The sequence below is a fragment of the Engystomops pustulosus genome, chromosome 2, assembly GCF_040894005.1.
Source record: "Engystomops pustulosus chromosome 2, aEngPut4.maternal, whole genome shotgun sequence".
Lineage (NCBI taxonomy): Eukaryota > Metazoa > Chordata > Amphibia > Anura > Leptodactylidae > Engystomops > Engystomops pustulosus.
The window spans coordinates 260,542,487-260,555,925 of NC_092412.1; the positions used below are offsets into that span (position 1 = coordinate 260,542,487).

General features: G+C 50.9%; 1 protein-coding gene across 1 annotated transcript; it reads right to left on the reverse strand.

The window, feature by feature from the left end:
• Window positions 1-822: 822 nt before the first annotated feature.
• LOC140116829 (cystatin-B-like) lies at window positions 823-11,040 on the reverse strand. Its single transcript, XM_072133265.1, has 3 exons — window positions 10,893-11,040; window positions 5,043-5,144; window positions 823-1,182 (listed from the first exon to the last, which is right to left on the reverse strand). Exons 1-3 carry the CDS (start codon window positions 11,031-11,033, stop codon window positions 1,036-1,038), a joined length of 390 nt encoding a protein of 129 aa, XP_071989366.1. The 5' UTR covers window positions 11,034-11,040; the 3' UTR covers window positions 823-1,035.
• Window positions 11,041-13,439: the final 2,399 nt, after the last annotated feature.

A 13,439-nucleotide genomic window follows, 5' to 3' on the forward strand; every position in this document is an offset into this window, starting at 1 on the left:
GTGTAATGGTGCAGCTCACAAGAAGTCTTTCTTCTGCAGCGAGACCCCGACCATACAGGAGAGCGAGCACTGAGCTAGTGGTCAAACGGTGAACACATGACCCAGCTGCCCCTAATAAAAAGGTCTGAAGGTCAGACATTGATCACATGACCCAGCCACCCCTAATAAGAAGGTCTGGATGTCAGACATTGATCACATGACCCAGCCACCCCTAATAAGAAGGTCTGGAGGTCAGAGGGTGATCACATGACCCAGCAACCCCTAATTCGAATGTCTGGAGGTCAGAGGGTGATCACATGACCCAGCCACCCCTAATAAGAAGGTCTGGAGGTCAGACAGTGATCACATGACCTGGCTGCCCCTAATAAGAAGGTCTGGAGGTCAGACATTGATCACATTACCCGGCTGCCCCTAATAAGACAGTCTGGAGGTCAGACAGTGATCACATGACCCAGACGCCCCTAATAAGAAGGTCTGGAGGTCAGACAGTGATCACATGACCCAGACGCCCCTAATAAGAAGGTCTGGAGGTCAGACAGTGATCACATGACCCGGCTGCCCCTAATAAGACAGTCTGGAGGTCAGACAGTGATCACATGACCCAGACGCCCCTAATAAGAAGGTCTGGAGGTCAGACAGTGATCACATGACCCGGCTGCCCCTAATAAGACAGTCTGGAGGTCAGACAGTGATCACATGACCCAGCAGCCCCTATCTTGAGGTCAGTGATAGGGGACAAACCAAATTACAAAACTAGAATATTAATGATTATTCACCAACCAAAAATATCTCCAGAGAAAGTTTTATTCATTCATCTTTATTTAGTAATCACAGGAAGAAGACGTCATTGACATTCCTACATTATTCAGGGACAGGGGCGTAACTTGAGGGGGTGCAGAGATTGCAGTCGCACCAGGGCCCAAGAGGTTTAGGGGGCCCTTATGGTGTCCCTTTCCCATATGAGAAGCTATTACTATAAACCATACATTATAGTTGGGGGCCCGGCACAGACTTTGCACTGGGGCCCTTCAGCTTCTAGTTGCGCCACTGTTCAGGGATATAACTAATGGGGTCCCACCTAGTCTTATTTAGCATAAATCCCGCCAGCTTCGGCTCCTTTCCTGGAAGTGGACGAGGGTCGTAGATTCTCAGATGACTGTAATGATCCTCATCAATGTTGACCTGAGGAGAGACAGAGGGACCGGTGACAGCAGGACAGGACTGGACATGGTGTAGATGGAGGGGACCCCATTATATGTCATGGGGGGATGTTATACTTGTGTGCAGAAGTACAGAGGAGACATTGGCGCACATTTACTTACCCGTCCTGTCGTGATCCCTGAGGTGTGTTGTCCGACGAGGATTTGGGTCTGTCGCGATCGTGCGTCCAATTTCCTGCATGTGTCGCTTCTTCTTCCTGGTGGATGTAAGTGCTTGAGCTTACGTCACAATTTTGAATGTTAAATCCCGCGTGTTCGTCGGCCACGCCCCCAGTTTCTGACGCATGAAAGTTTGCCAAAATACGATCGCATGCGCCACAATCAGCTTTTAAATGCGGCGCAAAACAGTAATCGACGGAATATACAGCGTTTGTGCGGTCCAAGAAACCATAGTAAATGAGCCCCATTAATGGGAAAAGAAGATCTACACTCACCGGCCACTTTATTAGGTACACCTGTCCAACTGCTCGTTAACACTTAATTTCTAATCAGCCAATCACATGGCGGCAGTGCATTTAGGCATGTAGACATGGTCAGGACAATCTCCTGCAGTTCTCCCGAGCATCAGTATGGGGAAGAAAGGTGATTTGTGGCCTCTGAACGTGGCATGGTTGTTGGTGTCAGAAGGGCTGGTCTGAGTATTTCAGAAACTGCTGATCTCCTGGGATTTTCACGCACAACCATCTCTAGTGTTTACACAGAATGGTCCGAAAAAGAAAAAACATCCAGTGAGCGGCAGTTCTGTGGGCGGAAATGCCTTGTTGATGCCAGAGGTCAGAGGAGAATGGGCAGACTGGTTCGAGCTGATAGAAAGGCAACAGTGACTCAAATCGCCACCCGTTACAACCAAGGTAGGCAGAAGAGCATCTCTGAACGCACAGTACGTCCAACTTTGAGGCAGATGGGCTAGAGCAGCAGAAGACCACACCGGGTGCCACTCCTTTCAGCTAAGAACTGGAAACTGAGGCTACAATTTGCACAAGCTCATCGAAATTGGACAATAGAAGATTGGAAAAACGTTGCCTGGTCTGATGAGTCTCGATCTCTGCTGCTACATTCGGATGGTAGGGTCAGAATTTGGTACAACAACATGAAAGCATGGATCCATCCTGCCTTGTATCAGCGGGTCAGGCTGGTGGTGGTGGTGTCATGGATCCATCCTGCCTTGTATCAGCGGCTCAGGCTGGTGGTGGTGGTGGTGTCATGGATCCATCCTGCCTTGTATCAGTGGCTCAGGCTGGTGGTGGTGGTGTCATGGATCCATCCTGCCTTGTATCAGCGGCTCAGGCTGGTGGTGGTGGTGTCATGGAGCCATCCTGCCTTGTATCAGCGGCTCAGGCTGGTGGTGGTGGTGTCATGGAGCCATCCTGCCTTGTATCAGCGGCTCAGGCTGGTGGTGGTGTCATGGATCCATCCTGCCTTGTATCAGCGGGTCAGGCTGGTGGTGGTGGTGTCATGGAGCCATCCTGCCTTGTATCAGCGGGTCAGGCTGGTGGTGGTGGTGTCATGGATCCATCCTGCCTTGTATCAGCGGGTCAGGCTGGTGGTGGTGGTGTCATGGATCCATCCTGCCTTGTATCAGCGGCTCAGGCTGGTGGTGGTGGTGTCATGGATCCATCCTGCCTTGTATCAGCGGGTCAGGCTGGTGGTGGTGGGGTCATGGATCCATCCTGCCTTGTATCAGCGGCTCAGGCTGGTGGTGGTGGTGTCATGGATCCATCCTGCCTTGTATCAGCGGGTCAGGCTGGTGGTGGTGGTGTCATGGATCCATCCTGCCTTGTATCAGCGGGTCAGGCTGGTGGTGGTGGTGTCATGGATCCATCCTGCCTTGTATCAGCGGGTCAGGCTGGTGGTGGTGGTGTCATGGATCCATCCTGCCTTGTATCAGCGGGTCAGGCTGGTGGTGGTGGTGTCATGGATCCATCCTGCCTTGTATCAGCGGCTCAGGCTGGTGGTGGTGGTGTCATGGATCCATCCTGCCTTGTATCAGCGGGTTAGGCTGGTAGTGCTGGTGTCATGGATCCATCCTGCCTTGTATCAGCGGCTCAGGCTGGTGCTGGTGGTGTCATGGAGCCATCCTGCCTTGTATCAGCGGCTCAGGCTGGTGGTGGTGTCATGGATCCATCCGGCCTTGTATCAGCGGCTCAGGCTGGTGGTGGTGGTGTCATGGATCCATCCTGCCTTGTATCAGCGGCTCAGGCTGGTGGTGGTGGTGTCATGGATCCATCCTGCCTTGTATCAGCGGGTCAGGCTGCTGGTGCTGGTGTCATGGATCCATCCTGCCTTGTATCAGCGGCTCAGGCTGGTGCTGGTGGTGTCATGGATCCATCCTGCCTTGTATCAGCGGGTCAGGCTGGTGGTGGTGGTGTCATGGATCCATCCTGCCTTGTATCAGCGGCTCAGGCTGGTGCTGGTGGTGTCATGGATCCATCCTGCCTTGTATCAGCGGGTCAGGCTGGTGGTGGTGGTGTCATGGATCCATCCTGCCTTGTATCAGCGGGTCAGGCTGGTGGTGGTGGTGTCATGGATCCATCCTGCCTTGTATCAGCGGCTCAGGCTGGTGGTGGTGGTGTCATGGATCCATCCTGCCTTGTATCAGCGGCTCAGGCTGGTGCTGGTGGTGTCATGGATCCATCCTGCCTTTTATCAGCGGCTCAGGCTGGTGGTGGTGTCATGGATCCATCCTGCCTTGTATCAGCGGCTCAGGCTGGTGGTGGTGTCATGGATCCATCCTGCCTTGTATCAGCGGGTCAGGCTGGTGGTGCTGGTGTCATGGATCCATCCTGCCTTGTATCAGCGGCTCAGGCTGGTGCTGGTGGTGTCATGGATCCATCCTGCCTTGTATCAGCGGGTCAGGCTGGTGGTGGTGGTGTCATGGATCCATCCTGCCTTGTATCAGCGGCTCAGGCTGGTGGTGGTGGTGTCATGGTGTCTTTGGGCCCCTTGGTACAACGCCACAGCCTACCTGAGTATTGTTGCTGCCCATGTCCATCCCTTTATGAGCACAATGTACCCTGTAACATCTGATGGCTACTTTCAGCAGGATAATGCGCCATGTCATAAAGCTGGAAGCATCTCAGACTGGTTTCTTGAACATGACAATGAGGTCACTGGACACAAATGGCCTCCACAGTCACCAGATCTCAATCCCATAGAGCATCTTTGGGATGTGGTGGAACGGGAGATTCGCATCATGGATGTGCAGCCGACAAATCTGCGGCAACTGTGTTATGCCATCATGTCAATGGGGCAGATTTACTTACCCGGTCTATTCGCGATCCAGAGGCGCGTTCTCTGCAGTGGATTCGGGTCCGGCCGGGATTCACTAAGGTAGTTCCTCCGCCGTACACCAGGTGGCGCTGCTGCGCTGAGAAACATCTGAACGCACAGGAATTCACCGAGCCGGACCAAGTGAAGGTAAGCGCGTCCCAAGCGACACTTTTTTTGTTTTAAATGCGGCGTTTTTTCTGAATCCGTCTGGTTTTCGCTCGGCCACGCCCCCCGATTTCTGTCGCATGCATGCCGGCGCCGATGCACCACAATCCGATCGCGTGCGCCAAAATCCCGGGGCAATACAGGGAAAATCGACACAAATCGGAAATATTTGGGTAACACGTCGGGAAAACGCGAATCGGGCGCTTAGTAAATGACCCCCAATATGTCAAAATCTCTGAGGAGCTTCCAGCACCTTGTTGTATCTATGCCACGAAGAATTGAGGCAGTTCTGAAGGCAAAAGGGGGTCCAACCCGTTACTAGCATGGTGTACCTAATAACATGGCCGGTGAGTGTATTTGTGCTCAGGCCATGGTCCAGTCACTTACCTTCACAAAGTAGGTTTTTCCATCCCTTATTTCGGTTCTGTAGGTGATGGCATCAAACATTCGGACCTCAATGTTAGATAGTTTCTCAAACTGAGGTCTTACCTAAAAATACAAAGCAAAGAGAGATCTGGTTGTAATCAAATTTTTTCTTGTTTTTAGCTGATATTAGAAGCCCCCTATAAATAGATAGAACATTGTCCTTTCTAATGATGATAGAAAACAGAGGATCATCGAGTCCCTAAACCACTGAACCTGCCTGAATCGGTACCCGGGGATCGGCTTTACATTTTTCCACATTATGGAACAATTCCTTTTCGCAGTCTCGGAAGCTCAGTATCGGGTTACAGTATCCAGAGGTGACAGATTGGGGGTCATTTACTAAGGGCCCGATTCGCGTTTTCCCGACGTGTTACCCGAATATTTCCGATTTGCGCCGATTGTACCTGAATTGCCCCGGGATTGTGGCGCATCGGCGCCGGCATGCGCGCGACGGAAATCGGGGGGCGTGGCCGAACGAAAACCCGACGTATTCGAAAAACCGCCGCATTTAAAAACCGAAAAAGTGTTGCTTGGGGAGCGCTTACCTTCACCTGGTCCAAGGTGGTGCATTCCGGCGCGATGAGATGACTTTCAGCGCAGCAGCGCCACCTGGTGGACGGCGGAGGAACTACCTTCTTAAATCCCGGCCGGACCCGAATCCAGAGCAGAGAACGCGCCGCTGGATCGCGAATGGGCCGGGTAAGTAAATTTGCCCCATTGTGTCCACTGTAATCTTATACCCCAAGTCATGTTACTCCTCCTGTGATGTATCCACATGGGGCAAATTCCGTGTTGTGTCTGAATCCGTCGAAACCCGCACCCCAGATTTCTGTTGCATGAAAGCTGCCCCTATTGCGCCAAAATCTGATTTCTTGTGCGAAAAAACCCTTTTAAATCCCTGTCCCAGCGGCGGCGAAAGTGCAGTCCACGGGGCCCTTAGTAAAGCAGCCCCAATTGGGCACATTTACTTACCTGGTCCCTGCGCAATCCCCGAGGTTCGCCAGAATCCACATCTGCCGCGATTCATGAAGATCGTGCGCCCGAGTTTCTGCATGTATCACTTCCCCAGGTCCCTGGAGTTCACCATCTTCTTCCCGGTGCATGTAAGTGCATAGCTTGCGACACAAATTGCTTTGTTAAATCCTGAACGTTGTCCGAATCCGTCGGATTGTCCTACAGCCCCCCCCCCCACGATTTGTGTCGTGTGAAAGTCGGCGCCGATGTGCCAAAATCCTATTGCAAATAAATGCCTTTCTAAATCGGAAATCGTCTGCTATTCCGACGGTAGTGCGGACCTCGGACCCTTAGTACATGAGCCCCATTAAGGCAGATATACTTACCCGGTCCTGTCGTGATCCCCGAGGTGCGTTCTCCGACGAGGATGAAGTCCGGCGCGATTCTTTAAGATCGTTCCTCCATTTTCCTGCATGTGTCTGTTCCCCGCTGAGGTCCGCCGGAGTTCTCCTTCTTCTTCTTGTGTGCATGTAAGTGCATGTCTTGCGACACAATTTGAATTGTAAATCCCACTCTCAGTCCGAATCAATTGGGTTGTCCGGCGGCCACGGCCCCTAATGTGTGTCGAATGCAATTGTGCCAAAATCCGATCGCGTGCACCAAAAACCCCACTTAAAAGCGGCGCAAATCGGAAATAGTCAGAAAACCTGACAAAAAGGCGCCGTGCGGACTCTTAGTAAATGAGCCCCAATGTCTCCATTAGCGGAGAACACACAAAGGAAAAACAGTGGGAAATCGTTTCCTTACCAAACAAGTGATATCACTTCAGACCAACTAATATGACTTATACTCGGATACGTGGAAGTTGGTTGAAAAGCCTCTTTTGCAGCCTTTGGGGGTTGACGACCGTCTGTGTCCTAATAACATCTGATAACTCGTGCAGATAACACGGATACTTCAGCCTCCTACACAGGATAGAGCACATACTATGCATTTAGTGGTATAGAATAATGGGGCACCAATGGCCCCTCCGTGGCTACTTTTCTCCTTTCCATGATTATTTTCATGGAGAATGATACACATCAGTAGAGAAACTGCACCGCAAAATCTGGACTGTACACTTGGGACTAGCCCTAAGGAAGGATTTGATGCTCAACACTTATCTTTGGACACGCTCCTTACTATCAGATTTCGCAACTAAGAGGCCTATACAGCTTCCAAGTATCGGTTGCTCTACCATCACCATAGACAGGGGGCATCCTCAACTCCTAGAGGAGAGGAGGTTCTGCCATCACCATAGACAGGGGGCATCCTCTACACCTAGAGGAGAGGAGGTTCTACCATCACCATAGACAGGGGGCACCCTCTACACCTAGAGGAGAGGATGTTCTACCATCATCATAGACAGGGGGCATCCTCTACACCTAGAGGTGAGGAGGATCTACCATCACCATAGACAGGGGACATCCTCTACACCTAGAGGAGAGGAGGTTCTACCATCACCATAGACAGGGGGCATCCTCTACACCTAGACGAGAGGCAGTACTACCATCACCATAGACAGGGGGCATCCTCTACACCTAGAGGAGAGGAGGTTCTACTATCACCATAGACAGGGGGCATCCTCTACACCTAAAGGAAAGGTGGTTCTACCATCACCATAGACAGGGGGCATCCTCTACACCTAGAGGAGAGGAGGTTCTACCATCACCATAGACAGGGCGCATCCTCTACACCTAGAGGAGAGGAGGTTCTACCATCACCATAGACAGGGGGCATCCTCTACACCTAGAGGAGAGGAGGCTCTACCATCACCATAGACAGGGGGCATCCTCTACACCTAGAGGAGAGGAGGTACTACCATCACCATAGACAGGGAGCATCCTCTACACCTAGAGGAGAGGAGGTTCTACCATCATCATAGACAGGAGGCATCCTCTACACCTAGAGGAGAGGAGGCTCTACCATCACCATAGACAGGGGCATCCTCTACACCTAGAGGAGAGGAGGTTCTACCATCATCATAGACAGGAGGCATCCTCTACACCTAGAGGAGAGGAGGCTCTACCATCACCATAGACAGGGGGCATCCTCTACACCTAGAGGAGAGGAGGTTCTACCATCACCATAGACAGGAGGCATCCTCTACACCTAGAGGAGAGGAGGTTCTACCATCACCATAGACAGGGGGCATCCTCTACACCTAGAGGAGAGGAGGTTCTACCATCACCATAGACAGGGGGCATCCACTACACCTAGAGGAGAGGAGGTTCTACCATCACCATAGACAGGGGGCATCCTCTACACCTAGAGGAGAGGAGGTTCTACCATCACCATAGACAGGGGGCATCCTCTACACCTAGAGGAGAGGAGGTTCTACCATCACCATAGACAGGGGGCATCCTCTACACCTAGAGGAGAGGAGGATCTACCATCACCATAGACAGGGGACATCCTCTACACCTAGAGGAGAGGAGGTTCTACTATCACCATAGACAGGGGGCATCCTCTACACCTAGAGGAAAGGTGGTTCTACCATCACCATAGACAGGAGGCATCTTCTACACCTAGAGGAGAGGAGGTTCTACCATCACCATAGACAGGGGGCATCCTCTACACCAAAATGAGAGGAGGTTCTGCTATCACCATAGACAGGGGGCATCCTCTACACCTAGAGGAGAGGAGGTTCTACCATCACCATAGACAGGGGGCATCCTCTACACCTAGAGGAGAGGAGGTTCTACCATCATCATAGACAGGGGGCATCCTCTACACCAAAATGAGAGGAGGTTCTACTATCACCATAGACAGGGGGCATCCTCTACACCTAGAGGAGAGGAAGTTCTACCATCACCATAGACAGGAGGCATCCTCTACACCTAGAGGAGAGGAAGTTCTACCATCACCATAGACAGGGGGCATCCTCTACACCTAGAGGAGAGGAGGTTCTACCATCATCATAGACAGGGGGCATCCTCTACACTAAAATGAGAGGAGGTTCTACTATCACCATAGACAGGGGGCATCCTCTACACCTAGAGGAGAGGAGGTTCTACCATCACCATAGACAGGGGGCTTCCTCTACACCTAGAGGAGAGGAGGTTCTACCATCACCATAGACAGGGGGCTTCCTCTACACCTAGAGGAGAGGATGTTCTACCATCACCATAGACAGAGGGCATCCTCTACACCTAGAGGAGAGGAGGTTCTACCATCACCATAGACAGGGGGCATCCTCTACACCTAGAGTAGAGGAGGTTCTACCATCACCATAGACAGGGGGCATCCTCTACACCTAGAGGAGAGGAGGTTCTACCATCACCATAGACAGGGGGCATCCTCTACACCTAGAGGGGAGGAGGTTCTACCATCACCATAGACAGGGGACATCCTCTACATCTAGAGGAGAGGCGGTTCTACCATCACCATAGACAGGGGGCATCCTCTACACCTAGAGTAGAGGAGGTTCTACCATCACCATAGACAGGGGGCATCCTCTACACCTAGAGGAGAGGAGGTTCTACCATCACCATAGACAGGGGACATCCTCTACATCTAGAGGAGAGGCGGTTCTACCATCACCATAGACAGGGGGCATCCTCTACACCTAGAGGAGAGGAGGTTCTACCATCACCATAGACAGGGGACATCCTCTACACCTAGAGCAGAGGAGGTTCTACCATCACCATAGACAGGGGCCATCCTCTACACCTAGAGGAGAGGCGGTTCTACCATCACCATAGACAGGGGGCATCCTCTACACCTAGAGGAGAGGAGGTTCTACCATCACCATAGACAGGGGGCATCCTCTACACCTAGAGGAGAGGAGGTTCTACCATTACCATATAATGAAGACTTTCTCCACACCTAGAGTAATAATATAATATTCCATAATATTACAGATGTGGAAAGTAACAAATTACAGACGAGGATCATATAATATTACAGAGATTAAAAGTAAAACCTTATATGGGAGGAGATTGTAATGTAACAGGAAAGGACAAATATTTATTATAGAAAAGGATAGAATAATATTACACATAAGGTTTGTATAAAGTTACAGAGGCGCAAAGCAGAGGAAGGGTTAATGAAGTGTAATGGAGATAAATGGAAGGTTCTGAAAAAACAAAAAAGTAGAATGTGGTGAATGTTGAGTGTAATATCACGTGAAACGTGTGACGGGACACTGAGCCACGTATTTACTCCTCCATATAAATAATAATTATTCCTTTATTTATGTATAGCGCACACAGATTACGCAGCGCTGCAGAGACCTTAGGCTGCAAGGCTACAGTGCTATCGTGCTATCCCCTGAGCCCAATGATGCAAGGCTGTAGTGCTAACCCCTGAGCCACCAGGCTGCATGGCTGTCGTACTAACCACTGAGCCACCGCGCTGCAAGGTTTTAGTGCTAACCACTGAGCCACCTTGCTGCATTGCTGTAGTGGTAACTCTTGAGCCACCAGGATGCATGGCTGTAGTACTAACCACTGAGCCACCGCGCTGCATGGCTTTAGTGGTAACCCCTAAGCCACCATGCTGCATTGCTGTAGTGCTAAACACTGAGCCACCGTGCTGCAAGGCTGTAGTGCTAACCACTGAGCCACCGTGCTGCAAGGCTGTAGTGGTAACCACTGAGCCACCATGCTGCAAGGCTGTAGTGCTAACCACTGCAACACCGGGCTGCCCTCCAAATGCTGTTGCTTTCTCTGGATCAGATTATAGGTTGGATTTCATGGACCTGAGTCTCATCTCATCTACTACAACATAGAACTATTATCAATATTAGGACGGATATATAGACCCAGTATCAGTGATAGATGGAGGCTGGTATCATCCCAGTCACTTGTCACTTACCCCTTTAGCGAGACTTTTTACATAAGCTGCAGCTGGGAATTCTGGACTCAGTGCTTCAGGAGGAGGATCCGTCCCTCCATAGGTGCGATGCTCTGCAATAACAAACACAAGGAATAATAGAGCAATGTGAGAGGTGGCCATAGTGAGTGCTAGCTCTGCAGCCTACACACAGGGCTGTATCCACCTGCTTATATATCCCTGGACTGTACCACTGCTGAGTGACAGGGGGATCCCTGCATGGAGGGGACGTTCTGCTTTCCTGTGTGTCATGTCTTATAGGGAGAGAAAGCCAAAAATCAGGAGAAGATAAGAAATTATCCAGTCCAGATGTGACATCCGATCAACACGGATAAAATAAAAGAACCCGACATCGTGATTTATAGTTTAAGCATTAATATTTTCACTCACAAACATCATCCTGATCTATATACTGTACTGCTCTACACTGCATTGCACTATATACTGTAATATATAAAATAATGTGCTATATTTGCAGCATGACCTGGAGGAGACAGGCAGGAAGGCTTCAGCTCAGAGCAGCTGGGCAAAGTGCAAGCAGAGTAAATCAGCACAGCAAGCAGAGGTTGTGCCTGTGAGGAGAAAAGTGCTGTGCAGCTGACGAGCACATTGAGAAGCACTTTGAAGAGCATGTGGAGGAGCACATGGAGGAGCACATGGAGGAGCACATGGATGAGCACAAGGAGGAGCACATGGAGGAGCACATGGAGGACCGGATGGAGGAGCACACTGAGGTTACATGGAGGAGAACATGAAGGAGCACATGGAGGAGCACACTGAGGTTACATGGAGGAGAACATGAAGGAGCAAATGGAGGTGTACATGGAGGAGCACACTGAGGTTACATGGAGGAGCGCATTGGAAGCATATGGAGGAGCACACTGAGGACCACATGATTGAGCACATGGAGGAGCACATGGAGGAGCACATTAAGGAGCACAAGGAAAAGCACATGGAGGAGTACATGGAGGAGCACATGGAAGAGCACATTGGGGATCACGTGGGGAAACACATGGAGGAGCACATTGAGGAGCACAAGGAAAAGCACATGGAGGAGCACATGGAGGAGCACATGGAGGAGCACATGCATGAGCACATGGAGGAGCAGATTGAGAAGCACATGGAGAAGCACATGGAGAAACACATGGTGGAGAACATGATGAAGTACATTGAGAAGCACATGTAGGAGCAAATGGAGGAACAAATGGAGGAGCACACTGAGGAGCACATGGAGGACCACATGAAAGAACACATAAAGGAGCACATGGAGGAGCAAACTGAGTAGCACATGGAGGATGCACATGCAGAAGCATAATGAGAAGCACATGGAGGAGCACACTGAGGAGCACATGGAGGGGCACATGGAGGAGCACATGAAGGAGCACATGGAGGGGCACATAAAGGAGCACATGAAGGAGCACATGGAGGGGCACACTGAGGAGCACATGGAGGAGCAAATTGAGAAACACATAGAGGAGCACATGGAGAAGCACATGGCTGCGGCACATGGAGGAGCACATGGAGAAGTACATGGAGGAGAACTTAAAGGAGCACATTGAGAAGCACATGTAGGAGCACATGGAGAAGCCAATGGAGGAGCACATGGAGAAGCACACTGGGGAGCACATGGAGGAGCAAATGTAGAAGCACATGGAGAAGCACATGGAGGAGAGCTTAAAGGAGCACATTGAGAAGCACATGTAGGAGCACATGAAGAAGCAAATGGAGGAGCACATGGAGAAGCACACTGAGGAGCGCATGGAGGAGCACAAGGAGGAGAACACTGAGGAGCACATGGAGGACATCATTGAGAAGCACATGGAGGAGCCCATGGAGAAGCACATGGCTGGAGCACATGGAGGAGCACAAGTAGAAGCACATGGAGAAGCACATGGAGGAGAACTTGAAGGAGCACACTGAGAAGCCCATGTAGGAGCATATGGAGAAGCAAATGGAGGAGCACATGGAGAAGCACATGGAGGAGAACTTGGAGAAGCACATGGAGGAGGACATGGAGGAGCAAACTGAGGAGCACATGGAGAAGCATATGGAGGAGCACATGGAGGAGCACATGAAGGAGCATATTGAGGAGCACACTGAGGAGCACATGGAGGAGAAAATTGAGAAGCACGTGGAGGAGCACATGGAGAAGCACATGGCTGGAGCACATGGAGAAGTACATGGAGGAGAACTTAAAGGAGCACATTTAGAAGCACATGTAGGAGCACATGGAGAAGTCAATGGAGGAGCACATGGAGAAGCACACTGAGGAGCACATGGAGGAGCACATGTAGAAGCACATGGAGAAGCACATGGAGGAGAACTTAAAGGAGAACATTGAGAAGCACATGGAGAAGCAAATGGAGGAGCAGATGGAGAAGCACACTGAGGAGCACATGGAGGAGCACAAGGAGGAGCACACGGAGGACATCATTGAGAAGCACATGGAGGAGCCCATGTAGAAGCACATGGAGGAGCCCATGGAGAAGCACATGGCTGGAGCACATGGAGGAGCACATGTAGAAGCAC